Below are 24,137 nucleotides of genomic sequence, written 5' to 3' on the forward strand. Positions count from 1 at the left end.
CTTTATTTTTAAGAGGGTATAGCTGCATAAACTGGAATCATATTTTATGCTCATGCTGTATTTTACTTTTACTCTGCATTATCCATTTAATAAATTTTACAAACAGTGACATAAACGTGAAAGTCATAATGTACAGTAAAAGAGAGAAGAATAGATATATTTTAAATTCTTTCATTACTTACTTTCAGTAATATTTTTATAATGAGAACTTCAACCACAAAAAGTAAGAACACTGGTTTTAATTTAGAACATAATTTTCTCGCAACTGAAACTTTTTGCTGCTTGATAGAAAGAGGAATTATCCTGTAAAGTGGTACTTTATTTTTATTTTAATCATTCAGCTCTAACAGTTGTATATATTGGCAGAAGCTTTGCAATGGTGCAACAAAGTTATAACAAATAATCAGCTCCAGCATATGAATAATAATAATAAAAAAAATATTTATATGATTCACACTGTATTTTTAAAATTAATTCATTGCAGTTCATTGCAATCAGTAATTTCACAGCAGCTTCACAATAGTCTCAAATCAGCTCTAACAAGTCAACAGTGTCATTATACATCTCATGTCAGTTCAGTATTGATTCCGTTCAGTTGCATAACTGTGTAAAATTCATCCGTTGTACATTTGTGCATATGCATGTGCTATGGCAAACTCCACTGCACTCTGAAACAAGCAAAATACACATGAGAGATTTACATTCTTCACATTATTAGACAAGTAAAAATAGTTTTGAATGAAGGGTTTGCTTCTGCAAGATATGTGTGAGGTTTTGAGTGTTGTGTGTGTGTTTTGTGGTTTTATGTGTAGAGTTTTGAGAAATGTGCCATTTCTCCCTGGCATCCCCTACAATAAATGACCAAAATGATGCAACGGAACATGTTAAATAACACCAACAGAGCAAAAGTTGATCTGTGACTACACTCTTAACACTCATTTGAATAATATCTCGTAACAATAGCAATCATAACATATTTGTAATGTAAATTACTGTGCCGCATCAACCTGAAGTGTAGTCATATAGCCCTGATTACTGTGGATCAGTTATGCACTTGCTGGGTAAATGTGTTACAATTTTCCATTAATATATATATATATATATATATATATATATATATATATAAAACATCTCCACACACACACACAACACATTAATTTAATGTTCCTTTACCCAAAATTAACCTTGAAAAGGAGAGAAACATGAAACATTTTGACACTCAGATAAGAATGCATTGTTAATGTGTACACGTGGAGAGATTGTAATAAAGCTCAAAACAGTGGATTAGTCTGTGCACTAAATGCCTGGATGAGGTCTGTTTATCTGCTGTGCTGCATGTGACATCTGTCCAGCCTGTGATGAGATTATCCACCCAGAAATCTGTGATCTGTTACTGTTGTGTTGTGGCGGATAACATGGTCTGCAATCTGTGTCCCATAGAAACCTTCTGCTGACCTTATTCCTCCCTTAACACAAGAATTCTGTGACATTGTTATTAAACAACCATAGCAAATATCCACAGAGAGAAAATACATGTCAGATGTGAGAATGCAACATGCAACAGTTTTTTATTATTGTAAAATAAGAATGTGTTTCTCAGTGGTATGTAATACTTGCAGTCTTTAAATACAAAATATAAATCTGTAATCTCTGTATGATAATTAAAACACGCTTTCTTCCACGAGCGCGTCACGTTCAGCATGATACCTTTGGATCATTAGCAACGTGTCGCTTGTAAACAGTCTGCGCAACACACGTTTGAACAGATTTAACAAGTACAGATCGTGCATTTGAAACCTTAGTGTCTACTTTTAATGTTAGTAGTCTCTTTCCTCATAAAGCACACATTTTTTTCTTGTAAAATTACTGCCATGCATTAAAGCTGCAGTAGGTAACTTTTGTAAAAATGTATTTTGTACATATTTGTTAAACCTGTCAGTATGTCCTGACAGTAGAATATGAGACAGATAATCTGTGAAAAAATCAAGCTCCTCTGGTTCCTCCCAGTGGTCCTATTGCCATTGAGACTTAGGTCTCTGCAGAGCAAAACTGGGCGTTTATCACCATGTGGGTGTTTTCAAACTGTTGGGTGTTTCTGAATCATGCCGTCTAAATGATCCCCCTTACCCAACCCCACCCCTAAACCTAACGTCACTATTACATTAACCAATCAGGTATCATGGTGTAAAAACACCTTGATCTCGTAACTCCCATTACTGCAGAGACCTATACCTGTTGCCATTTGCAGAAGTTCATCCGTTCCCGGTAAAAACAACCAATCAGAGCTGCGGTCCGTAACTTTTTTATGTGTTCAAAATTTACAAAATGTATATAATAAGTGAGTACACCATGAATCCATTTTCCAAACCGTGTTTGTAGCCTGTCCTGAATCACTAGGGTGCACCTATAATAAGTGTTTACATTCGGACTATTTTAGATTGCTTCGGGGGTACCGCGGCGGAGTAACCCAGTACCTTTGCGATTCTTCATGGACTTAAACAGAGAGAAGTAGTTCCGGCTACGATGTTCTTCCGCAAGACGCAAGCAGTTCTGTTTATTAACCGCTAGAGCGTCAAAAGTTACCGACTGCAGTATGTATAAATTAATCAATAATTGATGCTTTGGTATGAATTAAAGCCAGTAGCTTCATTTACGTATGTAAGATAAAAAGTATTAACTTAAATTCCATTGATCTCTGCTGTTGTCTGTTGTGTCAGTGTATTAAATAATAAGTTATGGTGGATGCTCTGCCTCTGATTTTCCCCTGCTGCTTCATGATTTTCTTACTTTGTAAGATATTGTACATTTACAGACAGTGACTGACACATAGCTTCTGCTTTGCACTTGATTTCCTCACACATTTGCTCACAATGTTTCTTGAATCTTGTTTTGTAGTTCTGGAATTCTGGTGCATATCATTCTAGTTCTCAGCTTCCTGGGCTTCTGCTTTTCCGACAAAATGGTAAGATGAAAGAAATACATCCACTAGAATCTGATGACATTATGCACTTTCAGTACCACTGTTTTTAAAATATAAAATACATTTTTGATATACAATATCTTTTTTATAAACAATAATTGGTCAGTAAAAATGTTTGGCATTTCGCTATTTTGTGTAATTTTGGGGCAGCAAATGTGTAAATGGAGATTGATAGTTCTCTTGTACAATTGAAAGTAACATGCAATATGAATTAAGTGTATGTTTATGTCTTATCTTGTTTTGATTAATCATGTTTTTTCCTTTACAGAATAAGGAATAAGTGTTTGGACCATATACATTTCTAAGACACGTGGAATGACGTTTCGCCATAATGGACATCTGCTCGTGGACAGGTAATGCTTTTAACATATGACTGTGTGTTGTTGGGAAGTAAATGTGTTGGTTGCTATCATTTTCTTTTTGAAGGGGTTAAACCTTCAAGATTATAGAGAATCTTTTAGTTGTCAGTCTTTAAAGGCAAAACTTTAACTGATGTCCACATGATCTATTTTTAAAGATTTATAATGATATTGTACATACAGTATAGCCTATTTGTTTATATCGGTCTTTACAGAATAAGGGGTGAGTTTGGACCATACAGAGTTTGGGAAATTTGTCATGATGGACATCTGCTCATGGACAGGTAATTATAATGTGTTTATGTGTGTTGTTGGGCACTGAATGTGTAGGTTACCATCATTTACTTTTTGAAGGGTGACACCATCAAAATGCAAATGATGGTAACCTAAGTAGGTGGGGAAGGGACGGCAAGTGTGAAATTTTATACAGCCTAAAATAATTTCTTTCAGTCTGGCCAAAAGCATAACCCCTGCTGGACATGGTGCAGGAAGCTCCAGGGGGAGACCACACTGGTATCCCCCTCCTTTGGGTGCACCCTTCACTCACACCACACCATTCATTCATATCGCAGAGATCTGGCTGGGATTGAACCAGCAACCTCTGAAACCATGAGGCAGTGCTCGTACCTGTGAGCCACAGATCTCTTGTCCTGACATCTGAAGGAACTTATTCTTCAGTATTCACCTGTTTGTGAGCTTCTAATAAAGTATAAGATTAAGCCTTTTATTTATTTTTTCTGTGTCACAACACACTAAGGTAGGGTTTGAACCCACAGCTCTAGAGCATTCATGTGTACAGTTAACATGTATTTAGCCACCTGCACCACTGTGACTTTCACAGCAAGTGCTAGTGTTTGAGGCACTTTGTTGGATATAATGGAACATGTGTGGAATCTTTTACTTTAACAATAGTGGGATTTGAACTCAGGACGCATTGATTAAAAAAATGACACTTTACCTACTGAGCTTTGGTGGTGGGATATTGAACCAAGAGTTTAATGCATGAAAGGAAAACATTTATCCTCTGAGCCCCATATTTTTTAATGACATTTCTTTTTATAATAACGCTTTAACTTTTTAAACTCAGTGACTCAGAATATAATTGATTTTCGCTGTGTTTTGCTGTTTATGTTTAAAAAAAATTGCTTAAAGCGATAATGTGTTTCAGGATTTGAACCAGTACTCTCAAGTATGTGAGACTTCCCATGTCCAGCGCAGAGTAAATTTAATCATAGGATACAACTGTTAAACCAGCTGTTAAACTTAGCTATAAATACCTTAAGCCTGCAAATACCACGAATTCACTGTGTATTTGTGAACGAATACAATAAAAGTCACTTTATATTAAAATAAATATATGTTGACTTTACCAGTAAACCATTTCAACAACCGTCTTGGAAGATATTTTATTTAGCATTTCATTTGTGTTTTTATTTCGGTCTTGTGTCTTCCAGTTCAACACATAGGACATTTCGCCCATCAGTTGAAAGCTAATCTGAGTCAATTAACTGCTAGATTCCATGTTCCTAACAAAATGATCGATTTCTTTTAACAGGTATAAATCCACAGACTGGCGTCCTCTCACCAACGACTCTCTTCGAGTTTGGCGTCTCGATGAATAACGCCACTACACTTACTGACCACAAGAGGGAGCCGCTGACCACTGTTTTCCATAAACAGTTTTCACCTGTCTTATGGGCTAGTTGCATATCTCCGCCATCTTGGATTTCCGGTCTTGCGAGTGTGTGCGTAGGTATTTCCGGTTGTGTTTAAAGTCAGTGCAGAGAACCAGAGAAGTCCAAATATTACCTTCTATATGTTTACAGGATTTATAATATCACTTCATATGCAAATAAGATATACACTGCTATTATCACTATACTACAAATGTTAACTGAGCCAGTGGATTTGAAGCCTGTATGTTTCGGTCCGGTGAATGAATTAAATACACTAATGTTCACTACTGTTCACGAAATGAAAGTTGAAGTCATGGTGTGTATACACAGCTATATAATGTATTTTATCTTACCAAATATGTAAATGTACAAATTACTTATTTCTCGAAGATGTTTGCATTGTTATTATTATTTTTTATATTAAATATTTACCTCGTGAGACGTGGGCTGCGATTTATCTTCAGAAGTATCCATTTCTCAATTGTACACATACATCAGTCTGTTTCATCGTTATTTTCACAAGATTATTTTACACAGTAAAAAATACGTGACTAATTTTAATATCTGTTTAATCTGATAATTAATGCAAAACAATAACAATGGCTACTTGTAGACAGATAATGATTTATGCTGCAGATCTTTCACAAAACAAATAAACAGATAAAAACACACATGAATGCAGACAGCGATCTTTTATTTAAGGCAAACCTACCATAATTATATTACGTTTAATTGTACAGTTAGTTATAAATTATATAAAATAAAGTTAATAAAACGCTTTATCAGAAATCTCTGTGCGTCTTGTTTGACAGTCAGAAACATTTATCTTACTTAACAGAACAAAACCAGCTCTTCGAAAATGAAAAGTATTGCATATTTGAGAGGTTTGTGTTTGAAAGAAGAAATCCCTGTGGACCTGACCTGACGCTGATCCACATAATCAACAGAAGAATAAAGCAATCTCCGCGTTGTATCTTGATGAATTTCCACACAGAGGTACGCAAAATATAGGGAGGATGTTTCCCCATGTTTTTGATATACCACTATCGGCTGTTAAATTTGAAAATCTTTAATTATATACATCTAGCCAAGTTTCGTATGTAAGTTTCCCTTACAGTCAATGCGAGCGTCGCAAGACCGGAAATAAGTACGCACACACTCGCGTCGCTGAAGCTCACCGGCGCCATCTTGTGCACCTAGCCCATATTCAACGTGATAAATAGGAAATCTGCTTGAGTGTGTAAACGTTCAGTAAAGAGTTAGTGAGCAAACCTGAAGTAATTTTCAATCTAGTGGCATTATAACACGTCTCGTCTGGTGGAGAGGTAACCTGCAGTTTGTCGTCCGCTCCACTAGGGGCTTAAGAGGACTTTGCCTCCGGCAAACTGAAACTGTGCATCATTGTCAGCGTGACACCTGACAGCAGTGTCAACAACTTCAGACCGCTTTAAAGCTATGAAAGTGCAGATTCTGCATGACAGCTCATTTAGAGACTCTACAGCACATATTTGAGGCCAGCATTAAACAAAACCATCATATACCGCGGTAAAGTGCATGAATGGAGGATGTCACGCGACTCACCTGTAAGTGATTGTACGCTTCTCTTGTAAGGTCACTAGTATTTATTTAGCGTTATTTAAGTTAATATTGAAGTATACTTTTTCTGATATGTCAAAGCAGGTCTTTAATGTGCTTGCTGGAGTATTTGAGTGATGCTGGTCTTGTTTTTGACCCTCGCTGAAGTGCTAGTGATTTGACAGCTAAGCATGTCTGAAGGCAGTGAGATCTTTCATGCAGGTTTAACACAGACTCTGTTTGCATGTTGGCTCTCTTGCTAAATTCCATTGTCAGATCTTCTGAACAGCGATTAAAACGACAGTTGTTGCATTGCCTTGATAATATGAATCTAAGAAATCGATTTCTATAAAGCTTAGTTATAAAGTGCAAAAGTAACAAGAATTATTTATCCGCTGATGTTGTAATGTGGTAAATAGTAGTCTACTCTATTCGTGTTTGTAAATAGAGTCAGTTGGTGGCAATTATTAATGCTTCTGATAATATGCTCATGTGTAGATCACAGGATATATATGTGTGTTTATGTGTGTTGTTGGGCACTGAATGTGTAGGTTACCATCATTTACTTTTTGAAGGGTGACGCCTTTAAAATGCAAATGATGGTAACCTAAGTAGTTGGGGAAGGGACGGCAAGTGTGAAATTTTATACAGCCTAAAATAATTTCTTTCAGTCTGGCCAAAAGCATAACCCCTGCTGGACATGGTGCAGGAAGCTCCAGGGGGAGACCGCACTGGTATCCCCCTCCTTTGGGTGCACCCTTCACTCACACCACACCATTCATTCATTCACCAATCGCAGAGATCTGGCTGGGATTGAACCAGCAACCTCTGAAACCATGAGGCAGTGCTCATACCTGTGAGCCACAGATCTCTTGTCCTGACATCTGAAGGAACTTATTCTTCAGTATTCACCTGTTTGTGAGCTTCAAATAAAGTATAAGATCAAGGCTTTAAAGCTGTGGTGTAGTGATTGTATCCCAACACACCAAGGTGGGATTTGAACCCACAGATCAAGCACACCCAGGTGTGCAATGAACATGTGTTTAGCCACCTGCGCCACTGTGACTTTCACAGCAAGTGCTGCCGATTGAGGTGCTTTTTTGGATATAATGCAACATGCAACATTTTTAACCTTAGCAAAAATGGGATTCTCAAGGACTCCTTGATTGAAAAGAAATATATGGTGGATGGATGAAAAGTGCAGAAGTATTTATATTAAGTAGTATTATAGATGAAGTGATTGTAGGTAAAAAGTGAAGTAGTATTTATAATTCCAAAAAGTTTTACAAACTCGCCATTAATAGGTATATTCATGTTGATTACAAGATACAACACCGTTAAGTTCAAAGGTTGTCGCACACACCTCACCATTTTTTAAGTACATAATGACTACAGTCTAGGCCGGAAGGTTGTTTTTCAATAATATATTTGATGACTGACAGACTGACAGTTTCCTAACAGCATAAGAAAGGGCATATACTATCCCTGCCGTTCAAATACTCAATTCAATTCATTTACACACGCACCGCATTACAGTGACAGGAGGCACATGTTCTTTTCTCTTTTCCTCCACATATTCAACTTACATTGACACATTTCATGATTTAATTTACATGAGGAAAATTAATGCAATAGAATTCTGATTCACACATTTTCTATGCATTGTTACTGCCACTAGTCTTATACTTATGGAAGCATATGGGTAGCAAAAAATGGCAATGCATTTATTTATTTATATTTACATTTTCCTATACATATGTGCAATATTTAGTGCAAAATTAAATTATATAATTGACATTTGCCATTCCCTACACTAGTTTTAGTATGTAAATTAAAAACATTTAAACACTTTATAAGTTGCAAAATTAAAAAAAAAAAATTATATTACCAAAATTGATAAGGTATGTTTAATTTAAATGTCTTTTATTTTTTTCTTAAATGCATTTTCATTAAATACCCTGCGATAATGTCGTTAAAGTCCATGTGGATTCGAAAAAATGCTTTTTTAGCCAATCACGCCCCTGACCTATCAATCAATATATGCCATTGTACATATTGCATTGCCATTTTACAAATTACATTGCAAATGAATTTTGTTACCCATATGCTTTCATATACACTAACCTGCCTACTAGTGGTAAAATATTGCAAATGCATTTAACTTATTTAAATAATATAAAAACTCTCCTTGTGGAAGGCTAAGGGATAATTCAGGGGCCAGTTGCATAACATAGCCATCACATTAAAAGTGTCTTGAGAACTAGTCTGACTAACTAGATATTAGCAAAGTCTAACTTCAGATTTAAATGAGACCATGATCTGCTTTTGAAGTAACTTATTATGACCAGTGAAAAAGATAACATCCACCCTGGATGATTTTCTACATCAGATGAATCATATTTGTCATTAAAGAGATAGTAGGAAGGTTCACATGTCTTGTGCCCATGTTTTGACACAAGAATCAGCAGTGAATTAGTCTAGTCTGGCGTAGCTCATCGTTTAGGAAGTTTAGTTTAATTTATTTAAAAGCATCTCCTAAATGGATAAATGTAAAATGGATAAATGTAAATGTAAAAACTAGATGTGTTTTCCTCTGTTTTTCACTTAAGTACATTAATTGTATGTTTTGTTTTGCTTGGAAGAATCATGAAGTCTCAGCATGTGGACCCTGAAGAGGCTGTTCAGATTCACATGGACATTCAGGTGAAAACTTCACTGCGGGATGTTTGCTTTAGCCTATGAGGTATGAGCCTGTCTGTGTCTCCCACACATTCATTCTCTCAGTGTGGACGGGTTCCACTGAGCTTGCCAGCTGTCACTGCTCTGATTGTGTGTAAGTTGTCCAGCTGTGGTCAGGAAGTCCAGTCTTTGTTGCTGTATTGCATCAGGCTTTACTGCTGCGGCTATGTATTCATGACTCTCTGAGGGAGAGTATTGGCTGGAAAAGCATTTAGACACAAGACAACAAGTTCAATAAACAATAACTGTGACTATCGTGGATGATAAAAGATGAGGTTAATATGTATTAAAAAAAAAAAAAATCATACCAAAATTTTTTTTTTTTTTTTTTGTCAAATAATGGACACAGAATATTATTGCAGACTGCTGTAACCTACATGCCTCTACTACGCAAGCGTTCATGTGTGCGGTTGCCAGATATCAAGAGCTCATATCCCCTAATCAGAGCTTCTGTTAAAAGGATAAGCTTTTTTGTCCAGAGTTTTGCTTATTTTTTTTTCAATCTGGCAACAATGTGCACGCGCTTGCTCTGCAGTAATCTGGAGTTTAGCGATTTCCATGAGAGATTTTTCAGCCAGTCTGTGTTCTTTCATGAGATCCTGACTATTTTGTTTGCGGTTGTATGGAATGCCAAACCTGACAAATTTCTAAATAAATATACAAAGAAATGTTAAAATAAATTAATAAATATAAATATACAAAGAAAAAATATATAATTATTTGATTTAAATTCTGCTTTATTTGTACATTTATTTCCACTTTTGTATGTTTCTTTACATATTTATTTATTTCTACATTTATTTATTTTCATATTTATTTCTACATTTCTTTGTCTGTAGGCCAATGAGGAGGGCGTGTTTTACCTAAAGAATAGTAATCAAGTCAGAAAAGGCAAGTTGTAAGCTTTAATGCCACAGTGACACCTTGTGTTGCCCAAACTAAATACAGTGTGATACAGTGTAGTCTGCATGATGGCAATAATCTAACATCATGCTTTTATCCTTTTGTGTATCATGCAAAACCCAAACCGTTTGTGTATCATGCAGTCAGACCAAGTGTGAAAGCATTTTTAGACTGGTGTGTTCACACTTGCCATGTTCAGTCCAATTAAAACAAACCCTGATGCTACTGCTCTGATTGTGCGGCTCATGTGTGAACGCTGCCATCCAAACTCTGGTGCAGTTCGAATGAAATATGAACGTTAACACTGACCAAAGACAGGACATGAAATCACAAGATGAGACCCTAAAAATGACAAAATGCTCAAGCCTACCAGTTTTTTTCTAGTCATATAGTGACGATGTTGCCCTTCAAAGTTTGGTACAGACATCAGAACCACTTCCCCTTTGCAGCTTTTTCTGTGTGTGCGATGGACTACACACATACAACAAAAACATTGCTTCGGATGTTCGGTTACAAACTCGATGTTATAAAAGCTTATCAATCAGGTTGTGAACGTATCCCTATTCCTTTAGGTTCGGTATCTTTTTAGTTTAGTGTTAAAAAGCCAAAGTGAATGCTATACAGACCAGGACTAAAGGTTTTTTCTTTTTGGTCCAGACCAAATTTAACCAAGTGAACTGAGCTACAAGTGTGAACACACCCAAAAATGGTGAATCATGAACTGAATCCAGATCTGTTCTTTACACTTCATCATGGAAAGTCACGGGTGATCCAGCTGAACAGAAACCCAGGAAGTATGCAGACACACATTATCTACGTATGATCTACATAGGCTGCATTTCTATGAATTATTTTACAGCTGCAGATTGTGCTGATCCAGTGGCTGGACTCTGGATTTAATGCAGTATGAATGTTAAAAAGACATTTATTAGATTTCTGTTTTGATTTCATATAATTTGTCATTTACACGATCATGCTGTGACCAGAATAACACAACATCTGAATTTAAATAGTGTATCTTGAAGCTCTGCTGCTTGGAAGAACGTTGGTCAGGTGAGATCTTACCTGAGGAACTTGTTGTAATCCTTCATGAGACGCAGAAGAACCAAACCTTAGGAAATTCACTTTATTTGCAATTGTTTAATAACATCATTCCTCAGATAAAAATGCAATATTACAGGAATATACAGCAGAGATTAAATTTAAAACTTCCTGTCAAGAACCATACAATCTAAAGATATTTTTTGAGTTTTTATTTACTGGTAGCGTGCGTTATAAGCAAGACACACTCTGTCACCAAAGACAGACTGACAGATACAGATACAAACTGTACAATCACTTATTTACAAATCCAATTTTTATATATTTTTTTCATTTCACTTTTTTTTTGAAAATAGGAGTAGAAAAAGTGATTGAATCTTCTGATTTACGTAGCGTATTCTTTTTAAAATCTAAATGAACAACAAATGAAAGAATGATGAAATGAAACAAAAGAGTCTCAGCAAAAGTAGAGGAGGGAATGACAGACCATGCAGACGTCTCACAGTTTTCAATAACACCTGGGGTCTAAACTCCATTAAATAAGTCCAAAATGTGAATGACCTCTGACGGTGTTTCGTGAGAGACCTGAATGGTCAGCACTGATGCCTTCGAAATTCTACCAAAAGCATGACGCGCGTCTAATTTTAATTCAACTCGTTAATCTAACAAACAGCTCAGGACCTCAAGACTACACTTCCCATCCACACCGTCAATCAAGACTACAGAAGCTGCTCGTGTGGTCACCAGAAATAAAGCAACTGAGATGATCCGCTCAAAAATTCCTCCCTTTGTGGGTCCTAAGTGGTTAACCGTAAACCAGATCACCTTTGAATGCAGGAAAATAATGTAATGCAGATTCGGGTTTCAGAAAGAATTGTGGGCTGCATCTGTAGATGAGTAAGTGTCACGGTACATTCAAACGGGGCAGCGGTGTTAACGCTTCTCATTTACTTTGAATGGGTGACATCATGCATTGCCGAACTGAATTGTGGGTCGTCAGCATCGCGCCACTGGGGTTGCTCCCATCAGAAGTTGAAAATTTCTCAACTTTTCAAGTGCCAATGAGGCGTCAGCTAATTAGATCGACTTATCTAAACAGCCTAGCTCTGGCGCAAAACAATTGCGGTCCAATAGTTGTTTTTACTATGATAATTGTGTCTGAACCAATCAAAGACGCGCAATCCATTAGGCGTTATCACCCAACACCCCGTGTGAATATACAGTCAGGGAGTCAACTCCCTCAGTCCCTGCCACCCAATAGAGAAAAAGAGACCCAACAAATCAAGCCCAGAGCTCGATGCCGTTAAACACAGCATTACTTCCATCTCTGCAGAAAGTAAGCAAGATGTGGTAAAGAATAAGTTGTTAAAAGATTCACTCATACATGGAGATTGGTGCAATATTAACTATTTGAGCTCCTCATCATAATCGTTACTGTTCCGCCCATCTCCTTCTGTCTCTAGTGCTACATTCGCTGGGTGGAACTAGAAGCGGGGAAATGCCACTCGAAAACCTCAAACTGGTTCATATAAATAGTTTTGCATTCACCTACCCACAGTTTTGGGTTTCAAAAGCAATCAGTGCCCTAAAAAACACTGAACAAATCTGCATTAATTATCGTCCCACCTGTTGCAATGAAACTATGGCAAGATTGACGTTTGGAGCTTAGGGCGAAATTAATATTTACACGGCAGCTAAAATCTATGCATAAATTCATCCTTTACTTGGATTATGTGTACGATGTGTCCAACTAAACGTGGTTTAAATGTGCAAATTGTGATTATTGCATCACCACCTTAGCTTTTAGTTTATCATTAAAACTCATTAACGCACTACATTAACTTATAACATCAAATTAACAGTCATATAAAGGAGGACATTAGAGATATGTGCTACACAAAGGTTAAACCAGAGGGCAGACATTGCACTTGTCCAGGCTTTCTCTGGGTTAAAGGTCAACCCCACGGCACGTTCCTTCAGTCCGACACATGGAGAATTGACATACGAACACGCATGAACCCAGAAACACCGGACGGCCCCAATGGATATTTGAATGGATATTACAGATGTCCTTAATAAATCCACTAACATTTCGTGTTCCTGCTATACTGGGTTTATCCAAATAAAACAAACAACCCCAAAAATTTACTGTTTTTTACTGTAATGTGTTGTGAACATGAATGGTTGTACCAATGCTGCTCATTCACTATGGATAGCTTACTCTTTTCTGAGGGTATCACATTTTCAAACGATATTAAGCTTTAAATGCATGCATAAAACCATTTCTTTCGATATACGCTTTTCTATTGGGGAAAAGTTGTGCGCTACTGCTACAGACGGCAAACCGAAATACAAGCCACAATCAAGGTCCATCAAGAAAGCAACCTACACTTGCTGAAATCTCATCCATTACGTCACCCACATTCCCTCCAACCAGTGCGAATATCTTCCATCGGATAAATATTTCTCTTATATTAAAATATAGAAAATAACTTCTGATTCTCTGAGAGAAGAAAAGCTACATTACAACCATTTGGGCAAAAAACTCACTGAGCAACTAAGAAAATATTCAGTCAAATATTTGGTACATTTCCCCAAGGCCTGAGCAGACAGCTATCTGTGTTCATTCATTAGAGGGTTCAATCAACACAGGCGCTGCTATTGTGTCATGAAAGCCCGTGGCTTTTCCACACTGTTCTATCAAGTGCAGGTGCTCGGAGGGGAATGTGATGTGTTGATCTGAATAAAGCAGCTGTGAAAAAGCCCTCGGATTCAAAATCACATGATTAATCTCATTGCACTCCTCCCTCAGTAAAAACAGCAAACCATCCTGCTTAAAAACAGGCCGTACGACCAGAGTTTCAAAAGGAGCTACTGCGGTGAATACGAATGATTTCCTCTATATTTTTCTATCTATATGTAGTCACTACATACATTCTCAAACACGGTTGTGTGTAGCCATTTTAACCCTGACATTCAGCAGATATAGATGAGTTCATATGGTCTCTTTTCATGTGTTAATCATTTTCTATAAGTCTATAAAAATATACAATCATTGGCAAATGAAGGGAGAGGAGGACTCCTTCCACTAGGTTGATTCTCTAGACTCCATGCAAACAAAAAAAATTCAAGCATAGCATCCAAATCTATTATTTCCAAACTAAATCTCACAGATTGTCCATGAAGACTGGAGAAATGAAAGGGGATTTCTAATGTTTCACCTTGCAGCCTCAAATAATCACCTTTACTGTGATGTCTGCCGAAGAAAGGACAAGGAGGGTGAGCGAATGAAAAGATAAAGGGGGAAACAGCGAGAGTGAAACAGAGAGAGCTGCTCTTGCGTATCATGCACCTTTCAGCTGAGCACAAGATATGCAAAATCATTTTCACACCGAGGTGCTTCTCTCCTCCGACTGTATTTACACCTTCGCTCCTCGTCATCAGTGTTTCCTCAATGTTTCAAATGAAAACGACAACAACGACAAAAAAAAAAAAAAAAAAGAGTTACTCGGAACGCTTGGCACACCAAAAGAATCCTCATGCAGAGATAATTGAAACCAACAGAAGAGAAAACGTCAAACCAAACTGACCCGCACGAGATTATTTCAAAATACTCGATACTCAAATGCACCCGATTTCAAGTATGACAGGTTTCTTCAATTTAAAGTTCTGTAACTTAATATACACCAGTGAATATATTTCTCTCTGAATCTTAAGATTTTTGTACAGCTGTAGTTCTGAAGGAAACTGTTATTGCATTGTTTTTGCATATCTTGTGGTATGCAAGCACATACGCATGCATGCACTCACACACTCATCCTGCACGGACACCACACAAACACGCTCGTTTCCGCACACTGCATATGCGAAACTCGCGCACGTACACAATCAAGGCCTCGAAATATGCCTGGGGCAGCCTCATAATGACATATGGCACGTGTGTGTAGGAGATATGAGGGGTGTGGTGGCGGCTTTGGAACAGAGCAGGTGGGTTCTGGCTACATTTGTCACATTTTTTTCCACAAGCTTTGCATCATCCTCAAGAGCAGAGACCTCCTGTAAACATTCAGGAACTCATTCGACAACAGGAAATAAAAACGGCACAGGACTGGAGACTTGAGATTGAATGCGATGTTCGAGGCCTGGAACAAAACGCCAGGACGCTCGGGTGTAGAAAGCGAAGAGTTCGCGAGACAAAAATAATCGATTATCTATTCATACATGGAAAGAGAGAGTCATATCGTCTGAAGTCGTGTGCAAAACGGTGACAGAACTTCTAAGTGTGGCACGAAAAGAGAGACGCCTGGAAGTGGATTGGTCAGGTTTCTCATCAGCGCACGTGTTTAGGGGACGCCTTCCATCCCGTCGACACATTACCAACACAATGTTAACGCTTCAACACCTTATTTGCATAATAGATTGATAAGTAGTTCTCTGTGTGTCTGCCGAACTGCATGGAAACAGTGCTAAACCCAGCAGAAAAATATCCTTAACAATAATAGTAATAATAATCATAATAATAGCAATCAATAACATTGTATGATGATGACACTGCTGATGTTGGTACTTTCATAATATTTTTAGCCCTGTGTGAACTACATTGAAGGTTTTTTTTTTTTAATGATGCGCTACCCAGACATCCCTGAATACTCCACCCTTCGTCTCCTCAAAGTGCACCTTCACTGACCTTCCGAAGCTCTGCCGTTCCCTGTGTCGAGCAGGTGGGATAGTGACAGAATCGCAGCTGTCGGCTGAATGATCAGCAGTGAAGAAACATCAGTAGTTTCAGAGCAAACGTGAGTCCAAACCCAACAGCAGCCATGAGAGCTGTCAGTGCTACCTGCGTCCGGGAGAGTGACACCGCTCATTTACAGCTACACCAACAAACCCTCCGGCAGAACACTCTTTAATAAATAAATAAATATTTTTTGTGTGTGTGTGTCTGTAAGAGGCATTAGATTCACAACACTGCATCTGGCTTAAACATCTTAAACGCCTTCAATAATAATAATAATAATAATAATTTAAGAAAAATATGCAATCCAAGATAAACAACATTACAAACACTCAAATGCAGAAAAAAAAACAGGAAATAAAACCTGAATGACCCGTACCTTGCACAGCTAGCAGCTGCCTGAAAGCCGTAACGGTACACGAGAAAGAGAGCAATTCAGGGAGTTCAGTCTTCCGCTGATTTAAAGAAAAGCTAACTAGGGAACTGTGGGTAGAAATCAAACTCAAAAAGCAGCAAAAACCATCAACTGAACACAATAGAAAGCCTTAAAGGAGAAGGATGACGTGAGGGCGCTTGCAGAGCAGAAGACACTTCTCCTGATGAACGGATGGATGGACAGCCCCATGAAAGGAAATAGAGAGCCACTCCAATATGTCCCTTTGAACATCTCTCGAACCCGGGCGGCATATTCCCAACACGGTCCTCAAGATCCACCTGCTCGGCACCACACGTCCACGCCGAAGATGTGGCCTTCAAGTCCTACTGCCACACACACACACACACATACACGAGTCAGCGCAAACTCGCTCTGTCCTCCCACCGGCGGACAGACCCCACTGCTTGAGCGACGGCAGCGCATCTTTTCCCTTCATTCCCTGCTCGGTCAGGGTTTTCGTTTCCTTACTGCAATCAAGGTTGTGAGAACTGTGAGGCACTTTAGAAACGCACACACAAACATGTACAGTACACACTCCTACTCGCTCGTGCTCTCGCAAACACACGGACGAACTAAAAACCAACTCGGTCTCAGCTAAGCAGAATGGCCTTATACCCCTACAGAAGGTACACGCAACAGACAGGTCAGACTGCAGGACAGCAGCGTCCTCAGAGAGAGCTGGGCTAAGACACAGGAAGTCCTCCGTGCTGCTGTTCCCCCTACAAACTGGTCACGCACTCCATGTCCTCGTCCTCCATCAGAGGGCTGTTCCGCTGCCCCGCCCCCTCGGAGCACTCTAACTCCGCCCCCAGAAGCTCGTCGGAGCCCGTGGCGGTCGAGAGGGCCAGCGTGTGGCTGCAGCAGGACTCCTGCGAGCCAGTGTCTCTGCACTGTATGAAGGGTAGCAGGTTTCCGTTGGCGTTGGGTGGCGCGTTGGCGTTGAGAATGTTGTCGGCAGCGTTCTCCATCTCCTCCATGGTCATGTCGCAGGCGTCCGCTAGCTCCTGCTTCGCCACCTGGATGAAGGAGGGATCCTGTGCATAGCGACCCAAACCCTCGGATATCAACACCTGAGCAAAGAAGGAATGAGAACTTGTAAACACTTTATACTCTTAAAAGTGAAAGGCTCCTAAGGGTGCTCCATAAGTCAGAAAATACTGTAAACTGCCAGAATTCACCATATTTAAGCATAACTTGTTATATAAGTCAGGCGAATGTTATATGAACAAACCCATCTGTTAAAACCTTCAGAATATACATATAGGAATAAAACTATTAATTCTGGTGTATGTAAGAGCTACTGACATGAAAATTGCTGGCTCGGTGTATGAGGAAAAAAAACTCATTTGGGAAAACGGCAAGACACAACTAGATAAAGTGTAAATAAAACAAACACCTAAACATGCATTTTGGATGTTTCTATCCACTAGTCTGAATGATGACAATTTTGCAAGCAAAATGGCCCTAAATCTAAAAAATGATCAGTGCAGGGGTGTCAAGCTCAATTCCTGGAGGGCCAGAGCCAACACACATCCAATCTAGTTTTCGAATAAGCCTGAAAGACTTTATTAGTTGGATCAGGTGTGTTTAATTAGGGTTGAAACTAAACTCTGCAGGGCTCTGGCACCTTTTGACACCCTTGTTGTAGCGTCTTGATTAAAGAGAGAGAAAATGAGGCTTACCGCCTCCACGAGGCTGCAGGCGCTCCCATGTGCCAGGGATATGGAGTCTCTGCGTGTGACCGGAGGGACCGTGAGGGACACGGGTCGCTGCGTCCTCTGCACGCTCCCGCTGTGGTTGCCGTTACTGTCACTGTACCACGAGCTGCAGTTCACAGACGGCATGCTGCTGTTGAGTTTCTCGTAAGATCCGCTGCCCTCCAACCGCAGAGACGGGACGGGCTGGTAGCACGGCCCTCCGCCGCCACGGCCGCTGGGACTCGCAGGAGGTGTGGAACACAGCCGCGTGAACAGCGTCGGAGAATGACTCCGTCTCAGCAAGGGACTCAACCCTGCCACAGCCAGAGCCTTTAAAAACCAGAAGATGAATAAGTGAAAAGGACTAAAATAGAACTTGTCAAGCGTGTGTGTGCGCACGCATAAGTTCACCTGATGATGCACTAGATGCAGTGGTAGTGCTGTTTTCTGAGAAACATCAGGTCTGTTATGTTTTCTCAGACACTCAAAGTGAAAGGAAGACCGTCGACCTGTGTTGAAAAGCAAATATGCAGTTGACTTCAAGGTCACACTACTGATTGTACTGATCTGTATTAAGTGTAATGAACGTGTGTGTGAGCATGTACCTAGTGCAGTGGGGCAGAGAAAGGCCCTCCGCCGTGGAGACTGCCACGGCCTCCTCTCCTCCCCTACATCCGCCTCCACCATGGGAGCCAACTGCTTGCTCTCTTCATCCTGAAACTTCATCCTGCATCCCACAAACACACAGAACTCAGAACTTTAAAATATAATTCTATCAAGGAGCCAGAATCTCAAGAAACTGTCAAAGTTTGGGTCAAAGTGCATCCCCAAAAATAAGTATTTGACAAAATTTGAAAATATTTAATTTCAAGGCTCTTAGGCCCACAAAAACGACATTCATTTGATAAAAAAAAAAAAATACAGTAAAAACATCATTGTCAAATGTTATTTAAAATAAGGCTTTTCTATCATGTTTTCAAATGTAATTTATTGCTGTGATCCTTAGCGTCACATGATCCTTCAGAAATCATTTTAAAATGTGATTTGCTCCTCAAGAAACATTTATCAATATTTAAAACATGCAAAAAAAAATGTTATGATGTATATGATGAAATAAAAGTACAATTTTCCAAAATGTATTTGAAATAGGAATCATTTGTAACATTCTAAACGTCTAAAAAAAATGTTTACTTTTGATGAATTTTATGCTTTTTTGTTGTTTTTGCTGAATAAAACTATTAATTTCTTTAAAAAAAATCTTCTTCAAATCAAATGAATTTTATTTTGGGGACCATTATGACCGCTGCTTGGAAGCCACTATTAATACTAGGGGGTGAGGGGTCAGATTTGTTATCGTCTAGTAAGCTATTTTACCAATTTAAACTACTATAGCTCATGCATTAAACTGTATCTCACGCCGTCCTGTGGTTTATTGTTGTATTAACTATTCTGGTATGAAGGAAAACAGAAGAATGAAGTATTACATGTCCATTGAGAGCATGGTCTGATCTCTCTCATCTAGTAATGTTTCATCGTACGTCTCATCTGTAGATGCTTCCTCTCGCCGGATTATAGGGAGACGACTGTCACTGGAATCAGAGCTAGACAAAACAACAAAACACACAGGTGAGCTACAAGCATATTGCCCATCTTCATCATCTGCTTCCAGAAGTGAAGAAAGCTCACCTATACAGATAAAAGCAGTTCATTTCTCCTCAAGCTCTCATAAGGCTATTATAATGTGAACACAATCCATCATAGCAGCTTGATGAGGTCTGACAAACCTTACAGCACAGGTTTAACTGGTTGTGTCACATTACAGAAGCACTGTTATTATTTTTGCAGAGAAACCTTATGATGTTAGATTTAAGAGGAGAAAAAGGTTTTGTCAAGGGGCACTTCATGAAGACCGGAGCTCCACTAATGGAAGTAAGTGCATATCCTGTTCTTAGGATTGTGCTGAATCTGTGTGAATATAGTTCATTCAGTTTAATAACAGTCAGAGCTGCTTGTGAAATTGATGCTTTTGTATTTGGGTCTAAATGAAGAGCCCCTCCAGTACAGCCTGGAAATGACCAGCAGGACGAACTTCAACACAAATAAGTACATGGACTAGCAGAGCAGTTCTTATCTAGTGAGAGCGAAGTCTGTTCTGATAGCAGGAGGAAAGTATTGGAAAAACTAATACAACTTACCATTTGAACATGTTTAGTTATGATCAACAGGCTACAATTTTTATATTATAAATGAAAACTCATTTCATTTGTTTTTGTTGATGTCAAAAGGCCTGCATCCAGTCAAACTCTACAGCAGTGTTCCTTTAGTTTTACTTGTATTCTACTACGGTGTTTATTAATATTTTTATTAGCTTTTTATATTGTCATTTTACGTTAAGTAGTAATTTTTTCATTTTGCTGTAAATTAAACGTACAGTATGGGATTTTTGGCCACCAGGGGTCACTCAATCAAAATAATAACATAAGACGTACTTTGATGATGTCGGGAAAGAGCGTAGGCTCATGGGAGTTGTTGTTCATTGGAACACGCACTCTGTTGCTCCTTATCATTCCTCACTCATTCTAACTTAGTATTTTGACAATCACGTCTTTTCGAATGGAGAGATATATGAATTATGAGACCCCTATCAAATCAATATTCCATCTAGCTAGTAGTAATATATGTTAAAAAAAACACGGTCGCCTTTCGTTAATAATTATAATTACGTTTATAATATGATATCGAACAAGATAGTGAACTACATTTGAAGCTACTTTATCCAGCTAGATATAGAACAAATGTAGATTTACATTATACTATACATGAGAGCTAGTCCGTCTGCGTTTTACACAAGATATCATCGTTTCACAAAGTATACGGATAGATACAGTTAGCTGAATGGATTCATACCTGTTTATCAGAATGCAAGCGAGTTCGGCAACTCCAATATTTACCCGAGTCTTGTTTCTTATCTTGTCCCAAAACCTTCGCGGGTCATTTATTTCACCCGTACGTTTGCACTTCACAGAACGTGCAGGCAAAGCATAATCATGATCCATAACTAAGTTATTGATTGAGGTAAAAATACGAATATAAAGAATATAAATATAAAATATAATAGTCTCGATCAAGGCTAGTTACTACTTTTTCTTCTTCGTCTCGTCTTTGCTTCTGTTCACCTTTGTATTTGGCGGTTCCGCAGGAAGTTAGATAAACTAGAGGGGTCAAAGGTTATATGACGCCATAGACGGGCGACAAAACGGAAATAAAGAAACGTGCCGTGTCTTCTAATTAAACTATAATTTTCTCCGGATTTGAAAGTTCGTGGAAACTGTTGGGATAATGTAAGTACACAACTAAAAAATATAAATAACATAGATATAGTGATTTCTGCAATTTTTAAACCAGAAAAATTACATATTGCGCCTTTAATTCATCAGTATTGTTATTTCAGTATTATTTATATATTATTATGCATATATACTGCAATATATTATAATATTTTGAATTAGCTTTTTATATTTTAAATGTTTATTTTAATTTAGATTTTTTATTTTATCTTAAATTGAAGTGTTTGTAATTTGTGTATGTTTTTAACTATTTTTATAGCTTAATTTATTTCAGTTTGAATAATTTTTGCACTTAAAATAGAACGTGTTTATTTCAGTTATCTAATGTAAGCTATCTTTTATTTCTGTGTTATTTCAATTAATATCAATTAATTAAAAGTTTTAATTTACAATAATGACACTGTCTGTCTGAGTTCTTTGTAGAAACCATCCAGGTTAGGTAGATGCCAACATGAATGTGTTGTTTCACATGCCCTTATCATCAAGAATAACATCAACAACAACGTTCATGCTGCTGAGAACGTAAAGTCTGGGTTCCAACAGAAAAACCAGTTAAGAACCACTGGGCTAGCACATGCTCATTTAGCTGTCAGCCAATCAGGAAAGCCGCTCACAGAAATGCTAGAGCGGATCTGTGTGTGATGCACACATTTAGCTTCAGATCCACCCGAGTATGGAGAGAGCATATGACAGCCCTCCAAAGTGATGAGGGCTCTTTTGGTCTTTGTGTGAGGAACGTACCGCATGAAAGAGTCATAGAAACAGCTCCTGGTCCACACGAGACAATCGGGGGCGAGACAAACCACAATCAGGAACCGGATTTTGGCAAACCTGAACAACTCCCCACTAACTCACATTTGCAGCTACAGAAAGCATGTGTAATCATACCTCTTGTTAGGAAAGCACCATGTGGGCCGTGGAAGTGGGACGGAGGTGAGGGGCGGCGCCGTGTGTCCGTCCACTGTGCTGATGGTAGGTTTGGGGTACCGGTGTCCGATGCCGGTGTTGTTGGCGTTGTTAATGTTGGCGTTAGATCCTGAGGAAGAGTAACTGCTCGGAGTGAAGGTGGAGTCGACGAGCTTCTGATGAGAGGGAGATTCTGCTTCGCCGGGACTCCCGGATTTACTGATGTGCAACGGCCGCTGTGTTGTGAAGGACTGTGGGAAGGAGGCGTGGCCGTCGCTCTGGTGGTAGTAGTTGACGTGGTTACCGAAGAGACCTCCAGACCGCTGCAAAGACAAATATACGCATGAAAGTGATCACATTTACACTAACCTCATCGTCCGTCCACATTCACACCTGCTATTAACATCTCCAGTGATTATTCAGTACCGTATTTTCCAGACTATAAGTTTAACATTTTTTTCAGAGTTTGGCTGGTCCTACGACTTGGTGTCAGGTGCGACTTATTTATCAAAATTAATTTGACATGAACCAAGAGAAATTAACAAGGAGAAATGAACCAAGAGAAAACATTACCGTCTACAGCTGTGAGAGGGCGCTCTATGCTGCTCAGTGCTCCTGTAGTCTACACTGAAATCATAGAGCGCCCTCTCATGGCTGCAGACGGTAATGTTTTCTCTTGGTTCTTGGTTCTAAATAAATGCGACTTATAGTCCAGTGCGACTTATATGTTTTTTTCCTCATCATGACGTATTTTTGGACTGATGCGACTTATACTCAGGTGCGACTTATAGTCCGAAAAATGCGGTAGATTTCAATGACTACATGCAGGCATTTTCTCATAACACAGAAGCCCTAAACATTATACCCTATTCTTTATTTTTTTTGTCTTGTTTTTTTTTTTCATTATCTTGACATGACTTTATCGAGACCTCAACATGATGTTATTTATTATTTGTTACTGCCTTGTACCTAAAATCCCTCACTTTCAATGCCAGTTGTAAATTTGAAGAGACATGACCAAAAATACATACAGGTTAGATTTCTCTGAAAACAAGACATCTTCTTGTCATTTTAATGTATACTGACTTAAGAGTGGATTCTGATCTCAATATGCTTCTGGGACGCATTCCTTCTCTTTTTCAGCTGTATTGAGTGTTACTTGTGATCAAATATTAATACCAAGATAAACAAGGCCAAATGAACATACAGAAGCACACACTTTCAATTCGTGTTTTTCTAAACTGTCTATAAATGTACTTAATAGAGCTATTTGGATTTTCCTTTTAACACTAATTTATAACCATCTGGTCTGTGCGATGAGGGCAAAGCGCTGTTATGAACTTAAAATGAACATAATGATTTTGTTGTCCTAATAACAAATGAAAAAGAAAAATTTCTAAGCCCTCAATGCTGAGGAAAGAATCTAAACAAGCAGCTCTGTGACCCTTCGCAGCCCGGTTTGAAGATCTGGCTGAGGGTCCCATGCAGGTGGGCAGAAGCTCCGGCGGCAGAAGCCATGATGTGAGCAGAGCGGAGGAGAGGAATACAAGAGGCAACATCAGACCTTTACCCTGAAGATATCATCCTCTGATGCAGCACACACGGTTTCCTTCATGGCTCTCTCCAGCTCCTCCTCCACAGTCAGGTCTCCCGATATCGCTCTTCTGATCTCAGGACCCATATCATGCAGTGTACGCAGGCCAGCCTGGTCACAACACACACAAACAGGCACATTCATATACA

At 38.8% G+C, this 24,137-nt stretch overlaps 1 protein-coding gene and 1 long non-coding RNA gene across 3 annotated transcripts in view; one reads left to right on the plus strand and one right to left on the minus strand.

The window, feature by feature from the left end:
• Positions 1-11,344: 11,344 nt before the first annotated feature.
• LOC127973732 (voltage-dependent L-type calcium channel subunit alpha-1C) overlaps positions 11,345-24,137 on the minus strand; it is a 124,499-nt gene continuing 111,706 nt past the window's right edge. For both annotated transcript variants that reach the window (XM_052577392.1, XM_052577391.1), the window contains exons 41-47: positions 23,965-24,099; positions 22,377-22,717; positions 19,626-19,742; positions 18,747-18,868; positions 18,553-18,650; positions 18,127-18,471; positions 11,345-17,514 (exon numbers count right to left, since the gene is read on the minus strand). In XM_052577392.1, the coding sequence (XP_052433352.1) occupies positions 17,164-17,514; positions 18,127-18,471; positions 18,553-18,650; positions 18,747-18,868; positions 19,626-19,742; positions 22,377-22,717; positions 23,965-24,099 (1,509 nt within the window). In that variant the 3' untranslated portion in view covers positions 11,345-17,163. The remainder of the gene's footprint in view (positions 17,515-18,126; positions 18,472-18,552; positions 18,651-18,746; positions 18,869-19,625; positions 19,743-22,376; positions 22,718-23,964; positions 24,100-24,137) is intronic.
• LOC127973850 (uncharacterized) lies at positions 18,455-21,608 on the plus strand. The gene is made up of 3 exons (XR_008157262.1): positions 18,455-19,767; positions 19,987-20,070; positions 20,190-21,608. It is a non-coding gene; the product is annotated as an uncharacterized LOC127973850 (long non-coding RNA).

This window comes from Carassius gibelio, chromosome A4 (genome assembly GCF_023724105.1).
Source record: "Carassius gibelio isolate Cgi1373 ecotype wild population from Czech Republic chromosome A4, carGib1.2-hapl.c, whole genome shotgun sequence".
Lineage (NCBI taxonomy): Eukaryota > Metazoa > Chordata > Actinopteri > Cypriniformes > Cyprinidae > Carassius > Carassius gibelio.